This window comes from Syngnathus scovelli, chromosome 18 (assembly GCF_024217435.2).
Source record: "Syngnathus scovelli strain Florida chromosome 18, RoL_Ssco_1.2, whole genome shotgun sequence".
NCBI lineage: Eukaryota > Metazoa > Chordata > Actinopteri > Syngnathiformes > Syngnathidae > Syngnathus > Syngnathus scovelli.
The window spans coordinates 1,197,191-1,209,575 of NC_090864.1; the positions used below are offsets into that span (position 1 = coordinate 1,197,191).

Consider the following 12,385-nt stretch of genomic DNA (forward strand, 5'->3'; position numbering starts at 1 on the left):
CTCTGCCATTTCGAGAGCCCAATTGACACTAATAGTTTACTGGAATGTGTTTGCCCATCCTACTTTGTGGAATTTCACCACATGCGCTTTTGACCAAAATACCAAATTGAACTCAAGTGAAGCCAACACGCACAACCCCCCCCCCCCCCCCCCCCAAACAAAGCGGGAAAAAACGAAGACGTGCGTGTTCCGCCCACGCTGGATTTATTTGCACCTTTGAAAAGACACCGTATTGCCGCAGATGTGGCAAAGAGTACTTTTGGGCATCTGAGACGGAAGGATGTCCAAAGCATCACGTCACCTGCTCTGGTCGGCATGGTGGTGGGACGTTGAGGTCAACCGCTTTGGTGTTGGCTGAATCTTTGGTCGCAGGATGCCACACACTTGAAGACAGAAGCAGAAAAGCAGAGCTAAATGCAAAATGTACTCACCGGTGACTCCAATTTTTTTCCCCCCTGAAGAAATGGATGGACGGGTGGCCCCGGCTGGCCGGTGGGACTCTTGTTATTCTGACCCTTTTTAGTGCGCGTTTGGGGCAACAACCGTTTTTTGTGGCGCTCTCTTCTGGTTCAAGAGTGCCCTGCATGTGAATTTGCCTTTCCTGCCTTCTGATTGGATGAGCGCCGGTGTGACGCGGTGCCTCTGTCACTGTGGCGGGGGGTATACGTCGGCATCGGAGCGTCTGCCAACGTCTGAGACCGGCTGGCGGTGTATCGGAAGTGTCGAGTGCGGTGCCGCTGGAGCTCACTCACCAGCTGGTGTTAGGGCCACAGAATGAAGGCCAAGGAGAAGAATAGAAAGAGAAACAGAAACTTCTCCTCCAATTGTTTGATTTGTCTCTTCTGAGCTGATGAATTCTTTCAGCTCTTTGTTCCTCTAGGACGGAGAAATGGAAAGCGGCCTTCAAAAGCCAGTAAGCGTGCAAGTAAGTGCCGGGCTGGCTTTGGGCCCTTACCTGTTGCGCGCTGTGCAGCAGATCCATTCTCTCTTGGAGGATGCAAGCGTCGCGCTCCCTCAACTCGCACATCAGGGCTCGCTTCCATTGGTCCACGGCGCTCCTAAGCTCTTCTCTCTGATCCGCCGTCAGCACGTCATTCACGCCAGCGTGGCTGGCTTTTTCGCCGTCCGTGGCGGGCCAGTCCCGCTGCGGTAGCGCCTCGTACAATATGGCCTCTAGCTTTAGGATCCTCTGGGCCGCAATCCTCGTCCATCAGTGGTCCAGCGGGAGATTTGAGGGCGGCTTACCTTATGAGCCTGGTCCATGGAACGCTTCCTGAAGTCCAACTCTTCATACAGGTAGCCCTTCTGCTTACAGAACATATCCTAGCACAGCTCAAGGTCAGAATTGTTGGGGCACATTGCCGGAGTTCCCCTTGGCTGATGTCGCGTGTCTGTCTACCTTCTCACTTTCAATGTCCAACATCTACTGTTGAAGTGCTGACTTGGTCACTTTGATGTATTCTAACCACTGAGGAAAGGCTGCTGTCACATAAGCAGAATGCGAGAGCGTGCGTGGACGTGCCCGTTACCTTCTCGGCTAGGGTGAGAAGGGTCCTGGCGTGAATCACGACCACCTGCTCCTCGTTGGTGAGATTCTGCAAGAGCCCAAAGGCACAGCGTCAACAAGCTTCTTTCAGCGCAAAGCCTTCCAAAAGTCACATTTGAGCCGCCGAGTCTCGTGGAGTGCGAACATAAGGAGTTCGACATACACTTACGGCGTTATCGCCCAGGATGTCCAGCTTCTTCATCAGATCACTGATGACGATGTCCGGGGGAAAGGCGCAAGGAGCAATGTAAGGTGTTCTGGGACCTCGGGTTAAGGTTAGGGTTGCGAGGGATGCCTTACGTACGCTCACGCCCTCGGCCTCGCAGTAGATCTGCAAAGGGCTGAGGCTGTCTGGGAAACGGACTTGCAGAAACTTCAAGACGGGGGAGCGCCATTCCCTCTCCTGAAAGGCAGAGGCATGCATCCGTCCGTCCGTCCGTCTGTCACATCTCTGGCCTCAACACGCTTGTGCGAGTCTTCCCACCTCCAGCTCCAGGATGCGGAACTCAAGCAGTTCGTTTTGGTCTCGGATATCCTGGATGTGCTCTTTCAGACGCGCTTCTTCCACCTCCATCCGCCTGACCTGAAAAGACAGTCAGACCTCATCTGCGGGGCTTCCCGACGGGTGTGACGCCAAGCGACTCCGCCCAGCGCCTTTCTTTCAGTCACCTTTTCGGCCAACTGCTGATTGCTCTGACGCAGCAGCTGCTTCTCCTCCACCCACTTGACATTCTAGAAGAGACAAACGCGTGGACAGCTTTGGAATGTTGTGTCATTTTCATCCACAAATTGTTTGGTTGACTGGAAAATGACATTTGCTTTTCTCCGCATTTTCCCAGCCACGTTCAGGGGGGGGGGGGGGGGTTGGTCCAGTAATGCCAGACGAATGAGTGACTGAAGAATGTAGCTATTTTGTCTGAGAAAAAGGTGTGCTCATTGATGAGCTTACCTGTCCTTGTTGCGTCAGCGCTGACTCCAGATCTGCTACTCTGCTTTGATAGTGACCCATTTCTACCATCAGCTTTTCTCTGGTCTGAAAGGAGGAGGAGGGAGGCTCCTCCTCCTCCTTTCAGACCAGAGAACGGCTGGGTGAGAACGGGGAGGCTGCGACCCGGCCGGGGGTTGCGGGAAGGGGCGCCACCTTGATTTCCTTCTCGGCGTCGTAGTCCCCTCCGCTGGTCTGGGCGAGAAGCGCGTAGGCTCGTTGCAGCGCTTGATATTCTTGCGTCAGCTGGCGGTAGCGAAGCTCCGCCTCCTCATGCACACACCAATGCAACACAGCACTAGTGTTAGGGTTTTCCAGGTTATCTTTATCGTAGGATTATGTTGGAATGCAACAGGTAATAAATACCTTACCTTGTCCTCCTTATCTCAAGGTCGTAAAACATCCCCTGACATGTTTAGACTAGAGGACAAGGGCTTTAGCCAGCCTACCCATACCCCCACTCTGTTTCTCTTAATAAATATCCACGTGCAGGAAGGAGGGCAGATTTCATTCCTGAAGCGAGTGATCTCTCCACCTGCAGGTGTCTAAAAGAACTTGCCTTGTCTCCTGTGTGGTTCTTGCAAAATAAGTTGGAGTGAGCAAATCTCTAACATTTTGGTGCCGAAACCCGGGATCCTCATACCCACCATCTGACCGGCGAAGGAGGACGTGCTGCATTGTCGACAAGCCAGCGTCCATTAGGAGGACCTGGAAGAGAAAGTCCTGGGAAGAGAATTCTTCGCTGGGCCAGCATCTTAGGTCTGCCTTCGTCTGACAGAGGTGGATTGACGGGACCCGGCAGTGCAACGAACCAGGGGACAAGTAAGTTAAAGGCCTGAAGTTGTGTGATTGTGTTGTTGCTTGTGAAACGCGTAAAAAGGAAGAAGTGCACAGGAATAAGTTTTGTGGAAGGAGGGGGTGTTGTAGAGTCCCCCTCTGGATGAGGTGTCTCTTTTGGAGCAGTTGTTCTCAAACTGTTTTAAAATCTCAGTACCTCCGTGAATCATTATTTGACGACCACTGTTCTAGGGAGTACAACCTCGCGTTGGCAGGGCTGGGGACAAGGACTTTTGTCTTTAGTTCCCAGGGAAGGTGGGGGGTGTTGTAGAGTCCCCTCACTGGATGAAGCAGCTCCTTTTTTTAAAAAAAAGGAGGACTTCGCGTTGGCAGGGCTGGGGACAAGGACTTTTGTCTTTAGTTCCCAGGGAAGGTGGGGGGTGTTGTAGAGTCCCCTCACTGGATGAAGCAGCTCTTTTTTTTTTTTAAAGGAGGACTTCGCGTAGGCAGGGATAACTTGTGTGATTGAGTGTGTGACTGGTAGGATAAATTGACTAAGAAGCAGTTCTAGCGTTGATCCACGGCAATAAAACAGGCTAGTAATCTGTCGAAAGGTCAATTTAAACCTGCATTGAGGATCCTCAAAGAAAAAAAATTGAAAAAAAAATGTAAAACCTTAAACTACTGAAATTAAGATGGGAAAAAAGAACGGTAAATCTCTTGCTCTGCTCTTCTTTAAAACGAGAAGTTCATAGCAAGTAGATTTCTTAATTGTATGGAATACATGCTGAAGTGGTAGAAGTGCTAGAGTGTGGTTGAAATCTTCACAAAGAGATGAGAACGAATTCAAGAGACAAAAGCTAGAAAGATGAAAACTGATGCGGTCACAAGTGTTTGTCAGACCAGGAGACAATAAGGCCCCTGTGAGCAGGTGCAAGGCCGCAGCTCAAGCCGCGGCTCAAGCAAGGGGCAAGAGGAGTTTCCGGTCCTATGCAAATCATGTATCGAAATTTAAAAGATCTGAAACCTCTCCCATATGACAGCAAAACATGTCATTGTCAGGTTATCAAAAATCGTTTTAGATTGTTAGAGCCCCTGTCCACACAAGAAGTATGACAATGCTGTTTGTAGGCCCAATTACAAATGAATAGGGATCAAATTGTGTTACACTGAAGTTAAAATATGCAAATCAAGTGGTAAAGAAATGCAACTTGCTTCTAGAAGATAAATAAATAAAAGTAGAATGTGCTGTCCTCGTGTGCATGGGAGGGACCAGCTCATGATCGACCACAGGAAATGGCCAGCCTGTGACGAATCATTGGTGCTGGGAACTACCTTTTGCATGCGAGAGCTGTGCATGTGTGTGCGTATATGTTAAAATGATGAACATTGGCTAAAGTTTTAGTATAAAAAAATTTGCTAGACTGTGGTCTATTCAATTTACACCGCAGAACAGAAACAATTTTGACAGATAAAAATGAAAGAAAAAGAGAGAAATCTGTTTGCGAACAGAAACTAATCCACACTAGTGCATGTTAGTGTCAAGCCCTCATGAGAAATTCGGAGTTAACAAAACAACAGAACATGCTTTCAGGAATTGGGAGAAGCTAAATTGTGAATTTAAGATTTTGCAATGCTACATTTAATAGGAATAATTGATTGGTTGTGTTATAAGATTATGCAAACTTTTAAATGCAAGCTAAATCTGAGAGATTGAGTTCTTCAAATTTAAAAACAAAGAAAAGAAATTCAGATTAATTTGCCAATTGTTTGTTTTAGTTAAGTTTTTTTGAATTGGTGGATTGTTCTACCAGGAAACCTGAGTTGAAAATGATATATGAATGTTGTGTGGTGAGCTTGGATGAATTGGGACCAATGTGATAGAAAGACTCCTTTTTGGAGACTGCGTGTGAGATGCAAATGAACATTGATGAATGATAGCCTGAATGAAAAGAAATTACAGGTTGAATGGTTGAAGTCGTTGGCGACTACTATAGAAAATTAGTAGAGCGACTTCGATGAAAGAGTGATTTTGAGCAGGTTGAATGTTAGAAAGAAACACATAGCTTTTGGATTGATAATTAACTAGAAGAAAAAAAACTGGAGAACCAGTAACACATGCAGAAGATGTGTGAACTGAGAAATTGAGAAGCGTTTTGGAAAGAAAGTCAACTTAAATGATGATGGAATCGTATGTAGTAAAGAACGCATTCTCCCAAAAAGTTTGTCAAGGTGTGAGGCATGGGCGTTGCCAAGCCTCAAAAAGGGGGGAGTGAGTAGGACAGATAGTGGAAGATAGTAATAATACAACACGTTATGACAATGAATTTTCGAATACATTTGGTGTTATATTGTGGTAATTTTTTTGTTCTGGTGTAGATAGGTTAGCAACACGAGAGATTTAGAGGTTCAAAAGAAAGACAGTTAAAAGAAAACATTTTTGATTTGGACAATTGCAGGCTAACAGGAACATGAGAACGATAAGAACTACGAGGTGGGATCCAATTTCATTGGGGAGATTGAGAATTCACAGCACCATACTCTAAGTCACATTTTTGAGCAAGCATGACAATAACATGTGAGAGGTCAAGACATACAGATCAGGGCTTGATGTGGAAAGCAGACCTCGATGAGTTGATTTTCAATAATGATACTGAAGACAACATACTGTCCGATTAAATTGGAACTATAGATAAAATGTAGCTCAAAAATAGGATGAGTTGCAGGATTTACGATATAAAACCGAGACCGCTGTTATTAGGAGAATTTGAAGTTTGGTAAATAAACGTTACCAGCAAATTGATGGAAGCAGCTACATTTGGAAATAGTCTTACAAGTTTGATGTCCCAGCCTGTCATTCTCAGTGTCAGAGTCCCTGAAACCCAATCCGAGACTTCGCCTGCAGCCGTGAACAACTACAAAATGGTGCCTGGCTCTGAAGCACCTTTGACCTTTGGCGAAGGACAAGAAAAGACTGCTGTTGTGCTTGGAGGAGGACAAGTACACTCCGGAGGACAGACAACATCCTCGGGGACGAGAAAAGACAGTGAAAAGCGGAGGAACTCACAATGATGAAAATTGACTCATTTGAACAATGGACTCATTCAAGAGTGATGGATGGGGTCGCTCTGAAGCAACAACAAAAGAACACCAACTTGAGAGGGTGAAGTGCGGCAAAAAGATATGGACTTGGAGTGTCCGACAACCAAATCGCACTCCTTGCTACGGCGTTCCCAAATTTGGTGAAGCTTGGTTCAAAGTGGAAGGGAGGTTCATTGTGCACTGAGTTTGACAGAACTGAGGAGATTTGATAAATAAATAAATAAAAATTTGAAAAATACGTAGGGCTACAGATTATAATCAGAGATTGAACAGATTTGCATAAAACAAATAGGCTAAAACGGTAGGAAACAAGAGCAAGATCTGATATTTTGGCTCATCAAGCTTAAAACGTAGAGGTCGAGTTATATAAATTCAATGACCCCCGCCTCCCCCGGGACGTGGGAAAAGCTCTGCCGGAGGTGGGAGTTGAAGCTCTTCCTGACAGGAGATTCTGCCAGACGTTCCCAGCAGACCCTCACAGAGTGTTTGGGTCTGCCAGGTCGGACCAGCATCTTCCCCCACCATCGGAGCCAACCCACCACCAGGTGGTGATCAGTTGACAGCTCCGCCCCTCTTTTCTCCCGAGTGTCCAAAACATGCGGCCGCAAATCTGATGACACAACTACAAAGTCCTGGTGCCATTGCCCACGTGAGCATTGAAGTCACCCAGTAGAACGATGGAGTCCCCAGAAGGAGCGTCTCCAGCACTTCCTCCAGGGACTCCAAGAAGGGTGGGCATAGACACAAACAACAGTCAGGACCCGTCCCCCCCACCTGAAGGCGGAGGGAAGCTACCCTCTCGTTCACCGGGGTGAACCCCAATGTGCAGACGCCCAGCCGGGGGGGCAATAAGTATACCCACCACATCTGCTCGACACATCTCACCGTGGGCAACTCCAGAGTGGAAGAGAGTCTAGCCCCTCTCGAGAGGGCTTCTACCGGAACCCAAACTGTGCGTGGAGGCTAGTCCGACTATATCTAGTCAGAATTTTTCTGCCTCGCACACCAGCTCGGGCTCCTTTCCAGCCAGAGAGGTGATATTCAAAGATGAGGTTGATCAAAGATGGCGGCGCCCTGTGAGGCTGCGGCCAAGCCGGCTCCCGATAAAAATGTGTGTTTTGTGTTAAATGTACCGTCCAAATCGTCTCCGAGAATCGCATACGACAGAAGTACACTATTGGGACTTAGAAGCAACAACTGCACAAAGGATATATCCGGAGTTAACTTTGCCATGGATTGTGAAACTCTTCGCGGTCTTGGAATAATGTCCCGAGACAAAGGAACCTCCGAGGCAGCGGGCTCCCCCTCCCCCACCAGCCGACACTGGAAGCAGCTGAAGCGGGGGTGGAGTCTGAGCACACGCCGGAGGAGAAGGCGAGGTTCCCGAGCCGGCATCACACACCGACTAAAGAGAAACCCTCACAAAACAGCACTTCCATCTATTCTCCTTTCAAACGTGCGGTCGTTGGAAAATAAAATGGACTATCTCAAGCTGGACTTAACTACAGAACGAAAGGTGAGAGAATGCAACGCGGTCATCCTCACAGAGACGTGGCTTCACAACAACGTTCCGGACAGCGCCATTAAACTGGATGGGTTTACAACTTTCCGCGCGGACAGAAACCACGCCAGCACGGGTAAATCTCGAGGAGGTGGTGTGTGCATTTACATTAACAACAACTGGTGTACAAACGCTGTCGTTACTACAAGTCACTGCTCAGAGAACATTGAGTTTTTAACCCTCAACTGCGGTCCATTCTACCTACCACGTGAATTCAATACCGTCAACATCACAGCTGTTTACGTCCCCCCCAGCGCTAACACAAAGGACGCACTCTCCATACTGTACAAGTCTGTGAGTACACTACAGAACACACACCCGGACTTGGTCTGCATAATCGCTGGCGATTTCAACCAGGCCAAATTGAAAACAGTAATGCCACACTTCCACAAGTGTGTGAACTTTGCAACAAGGGGAGAAAACACACTTGACCAGGTCTACACAAACATCAGACAGGCCTTCAGGGCGGTTCCCCACCCCCACCTGGGTTCATCAGACCATCTCTCTGTTATGCTAATTCCAGCCTACAGACCTCTCTTGACGAGAAGCAAACCAACTGTGAAGCAGATCAGGGCCTGGCCAGAGGGCTCCACAGCAGCTCTACAGGACTGTTTTGAACGCACAGACTGGTCTGTCTTCAGGGAGGCGGCCACCACCAACCAGGACGTCAACCTCACCAGGGAGGTACGTGAGCTCCTGAGGGCACGCAACACTGCTTTCAAGTCTGGGGACAAGGAGGCCCTCAAGACTGCTAGGGCCAACTTGCACCGGGGCGTGAGAGTAGCCAAGCGTGCATATGGTCAAAAAATCAACTCACACTTCACTGACACAAAAGACCCAAGACGCCTGTGGCAAGGCATCCAGTCAGTCACAGACTACAAACCATCCCCCCCACCGTGTGAGGACAACATAGACTTCCTCAACTCTCTCAACACCTTCTTCAGCCGGTTTGAAGAAAACAACACCACAACACCCACAAAAACCCCAGTACACCCAGACAGCACAACACTTCAACTGGACCCAGCGGACGTGAAGAGGACCCTACTCAAGGTGAACCCCAGGAAAGCTGCAGGTCCAGACAACATACCCGGGCGCGTGCTCAGAGACTGTGCAGACTCACTCACTGACGTCCTCACAGACATCTACAACACCTCTCTGAACCAAGCCATCATACCAGCAATTTTCAAAGCTACCACCATCGTACCACTACCCAAGAAGTCACCGGCATCATCACTGAATGACTACAGACCCATAGCACTCACTTCCATCATGATGAAGTGCTTTGAGAGACTGGTGAAGACCCACTTAACATCCACCCTCCCCACTACTCTGGACCCATACCAATTTGCCTACCGCCCCAAGCGCTCCACTGATGACGCCATAGCAACAGCACTCCACCTCTGCCTGGCTCATCTGGAGAACAAAAACAGTCACGCGTGGATGCTGTTCATTGACTTCAGCTCTGCGTTCAACACAGTCATCCCCCAACATCTGGTGAACAAGCTGAGTACAATAGGCGTCAGCACTCCACTGTGCAACTGGCTGCTGGACTTTCTAACGAACAGACCGCAGACAGTCAGAGTCGGAAGCAACTCCTCAGCGACCACCGTCATAAACACCGGGGTGCCGCAAGGATGTGTGCTATCCCCCCTGCTGTTCACGCTGATGACCCACGACTGCTCTGCCAGATTTGAAACGAATCACATCATCAAATTTGCAGATGACACAACAGTGGTGGGCCTCATCAAAGACAACGATGACTCAGCATACAGAGAGGAGGTACAGCAACTCATCACCTGGTGTGATAGGAACAATCTGCTTCTCAACGTAAACAAAACAAAAGAAATCACTGTGGACTTCAGAAAGAAACAACCAACACACATCCCACTCATCATCAACGGCAGTGCAGTAGAGTCTGTGAAAAGCACAAAGTTCCTGGGAGTGCACATCACTGATGACCTCTCATGGACTACCAACACCACTGCACTGGTCAAGAAGGCGCAGACACGACTCCACTTCCTGAGACGGATGAGAAGAGCCGACCTCCCCACCTCTGCTCTCACCACCTTCTACAGAGGTGCTATTGAGAGCATCCTGACCAGCAGCGTCTCTGTTTGGCATGGCAGCTGCCTAGCTGCAGACAAAAAGGCGCTGCAGAGGGTGGTGAGGACAGCAGAAAAGATCATCAGGTCACCCCTTCCAGCCATTCAGGAACTGTACACTTCACACTGTACCAAGAGGGCAATGGACATCATCAAAGACACTACTCATCCTGCACACAGACTGTTCTCCTTTCTACCATCAGGGAAGCGGTACCGCAACCTGCGGTCCCGCACAAGCAGACTGAGTAACAGCTTCTTTCCTCAAGCCATCAGACTCATGAACACACTGAGGAAAACCACTTGAAGATTCCAAAGTCACCATGCCACTTGGCACTTTACTCTTGCACCTTATATACAGTTATACACTTTTTCACTTTACTTCTATGACCACTGATTGTACTTCTGCTGCTGTGTATGTATGTGTGTGTGTGTGTGGGTCTGTATTGTCAATACTCTTATTACACACCGTGTGTGTGTGTGTGCGTGCGTGTGAATGTGAGAGAGAGTATTTTATTGTATAGTACTGCACATGTTTATCAGCATGTTTTTAGTTAATCTGCACATTGGAGACTGGTAAAATGCAATTTCAAACTTCTGTGGTAACCCTGTTACAGAGATCTTTGACAATAAAGTAAACTTGAACTTGAACTTGATATTCCATGTCCCAAGAGCTAGCTTCTGCAGCCGGGGATCAGACCGCCAAGGTCCCTGCCTTTGGCCACCGCCCAGCTCACACTGCACTCGACCCCTTTGGCCCCTCGCACAGGTGGTGAGCCCATGGGAAGGGGGACCAACGTTTCCTTTTCGGGTTGTGCCCGGCCGGGCCCCATGGGCGAAGGCCCGGCCACCAGACGCTCGCCTTCGAGCCCCGCCTCCAGGTGCAGCACAACCAACGTGTGGAAAAGATAATGCGCACGACATTTTTTCTCAAAAGCATGACTTGAAAGAAGGTCCAAACCAGACAAACAGCAGAGGATGGTTTTGATCTATCCACCTCTGGGTTATGGGCCCAGCACGCTCCCGCTGCGCCACTCTGCTGCTCAGTGCTAGCAATTCATCAAGTCCTCTAATCGGCTAACAAGCATTCGGTTCCAACTCGTAACTGGATTCTGACTGTCACTCATTACATTATGAACAAAGCTCAGTCGGGCAGCACTAACCTGGATGCTGGTGGAGAAACCAACTTTTTATCCACTTTCACATTTTATTAGAAATGTCAACAAAATTCAATGTTGAAATTGCAGTTGGTAGGTAGTGTCGCTGAAGCGCTGGATTTAGGCTCTCAGTCTCTACTAAGGCGTGCGTTCAAATCTTGTGTTAGTTCCGCTCTATTCTTCTGGCCTGACTCCTTTTGGCGCAGCCGTTGTACATATGATGACCCTGGAAAGTTCTTGGCAAATTCTCAATCTTTGCCTTTCATGTTCATCGGGTCTACCATTTTAATAGGTATCTACACTGTGTATTTGGATAGAGACTGGTCAAAGGGGACACATACATGCCTCGTGAACTACTACATGCATTACTGTGGATGAAGAAGAGTGAACAAATAAGTCATCAGACAAGTTTGCCGATTTTTTAGTGCCCATTAGAGCAGCACTCTGTTCCGTACTGTAACCTGTTAGGTTTGTTCCCAGTTCTTTATCTTTAATGCTCGATATGCTAACAGTAATTACCAAGAGAAAGCCTTCACAGTTTAACTATTTAATGTATGCCAAAATGATTGATGCACAGCTGTGGAGCCCTTTCTGCGAGATGCAGAAGAAGGTTCCTCTCCCAGCGCCAAGGTTCCTGCTCTTATACTACTCTGGCCGCCTTCCTGCAAGGAGGCGACTGCCTAGCCTGTGTGATAATGTGTGACCTTGTCATCTTAACCGAGAGTGACTTCTACATATGTGCAAAGGGTTTCATAGAGTAGAGAAAGCTAATAAAGCAAGAAAAGTGTTACAGCGATATAATGGCATAGCTCAAGCTCCCTAGCTAATCACATGTGCCAAAGAGGCCTATTCTAACAAACCGTTGGTGAGAATGGGTAGACGGGGAAGCCTGTAAGCGAGTCCCTCACTCGCATACTCCATCGCTTCTCTGCCTTTTGGCTAAGATAAAGTGTAGTATCTGTTCTTGGGTTTGGGGGATTAAGAGAGCTGACCGTAGAAGAGAGAATTTTAACCATAAAAGTGGTGATTTTACCCTTGCTTTTACTAATCAGTTCTGTTTTCATCCCAGCAAGTAAGTTGCTTTTAGAATTGGACCGAGCCATTTTTTACTTCACCTGGAAATCCAAGTCAGAGGGACTGAAGAGGGACACCATGAAG

At 48.1% G+C, this 12,385-nt stretch overlaps 2 protein-coding genes and 1 pseudogene across 2 annotated transcripts; 1 reads left to right on the top strand and 2 right to left on the bottom strand.

Moving 5' to 3' along the window:
- Positions 1-1,300: 1,300 nt before the first annotated feature.
- Positions 1,301-1,985, bottom strand: LOC137839677 (janus kinase and microtubule-interacting protein 3-like). The gene is made up of 3 exons (XM_068648815.1): positions 1,716-1,985; positions 1,530-1,595; positions 1,301-1,468 (listed from the first exon to the last, which is right to left on the bottom strand). Exons 1-3 carry the CDS (start codon positions 1,968-1,970, stop codon positions 1,424-1,426), a joined length of 366 nt encoding a protein of 121 aa, XP_068504916.1. The 5' UTR covers positions 1,971-1,985; the 3' UTR covers positions 1,301-1,423.
- Positions 1,979-2,625, bottom strand: LOC125985994 (janus kinase and microtubule-interacting protein 3-like). Its single transcript, XM_049749343.2, has 3 exons — positions 2,496-2,625; positions 2,216-2,278; positions 1,979-2,129 (listed from the first exon to the last, which is right to left on the bottom strand). The coding sequence occupies exons 1-3, from the start codon at positions 2,562-2,564 to the stop codon at positions 2,004-2,006; spliced, it is 258 nt and encodes an 85-aa protein (XP_049605300.1). The 5' UTR covers positions 2,565-2,625; the 3' UTR covers positions 1,979-2,003.
- A 9,521-nt stretch (positions 2,626-12,146) lies between these two features.
- On the top strand, positions 12,147-12,354 carry LOC125986407 (U2 spliceosomal RNA; annotated as a pseudogene).
- Positions 12,355-12,385: the final 31 nt, after the last annotated feature.

Coding starts and splice junctions, on each gene's coding strand:
- LOC137839677 (XM_068648815.1), bottom strand. CDS start 1,970: ATGCATGCCTCTGCCTTTCAGGAGAGGGAATGGCGCTCCCCCGTCTTG. Junction 1,596..1,715: donor ACATCCTGGGCGATAACGCC/GTAAGTGTATGT, acceptor GGGCTCTTGCAG/AATCTCACCAACGAGGAGCA. Junction 1,469..1,529: donor TTCTCACCCTAGCCGAGAAG/GTAACGGGCACG, acceptor GCCTTTCCTCAG/TGGTTAGAATACATCAAAGT.
- LOC125985994 (XM_049749343.2), bottom strand. CDS start 2,564: ATGGTAGAAATGGGTCACTATCAAAGCAGAGTAGCAGATCTGGAGTCA. Junction 2,279..2,495: donor CGCTGACGCAACAAGGACAG/GTAAGCTCATCA, acceptor TGTCTCTTCTAG/AATGTCAAGTGGGTGGAGGA. Junction 2,130..2,215: donor ATCAGCAGTTGGCCGAAAAG/GTGACTGAAAGA, acceptor CTGTCTTTTCAG/GTCAGGCGGATGGAGGTGGA.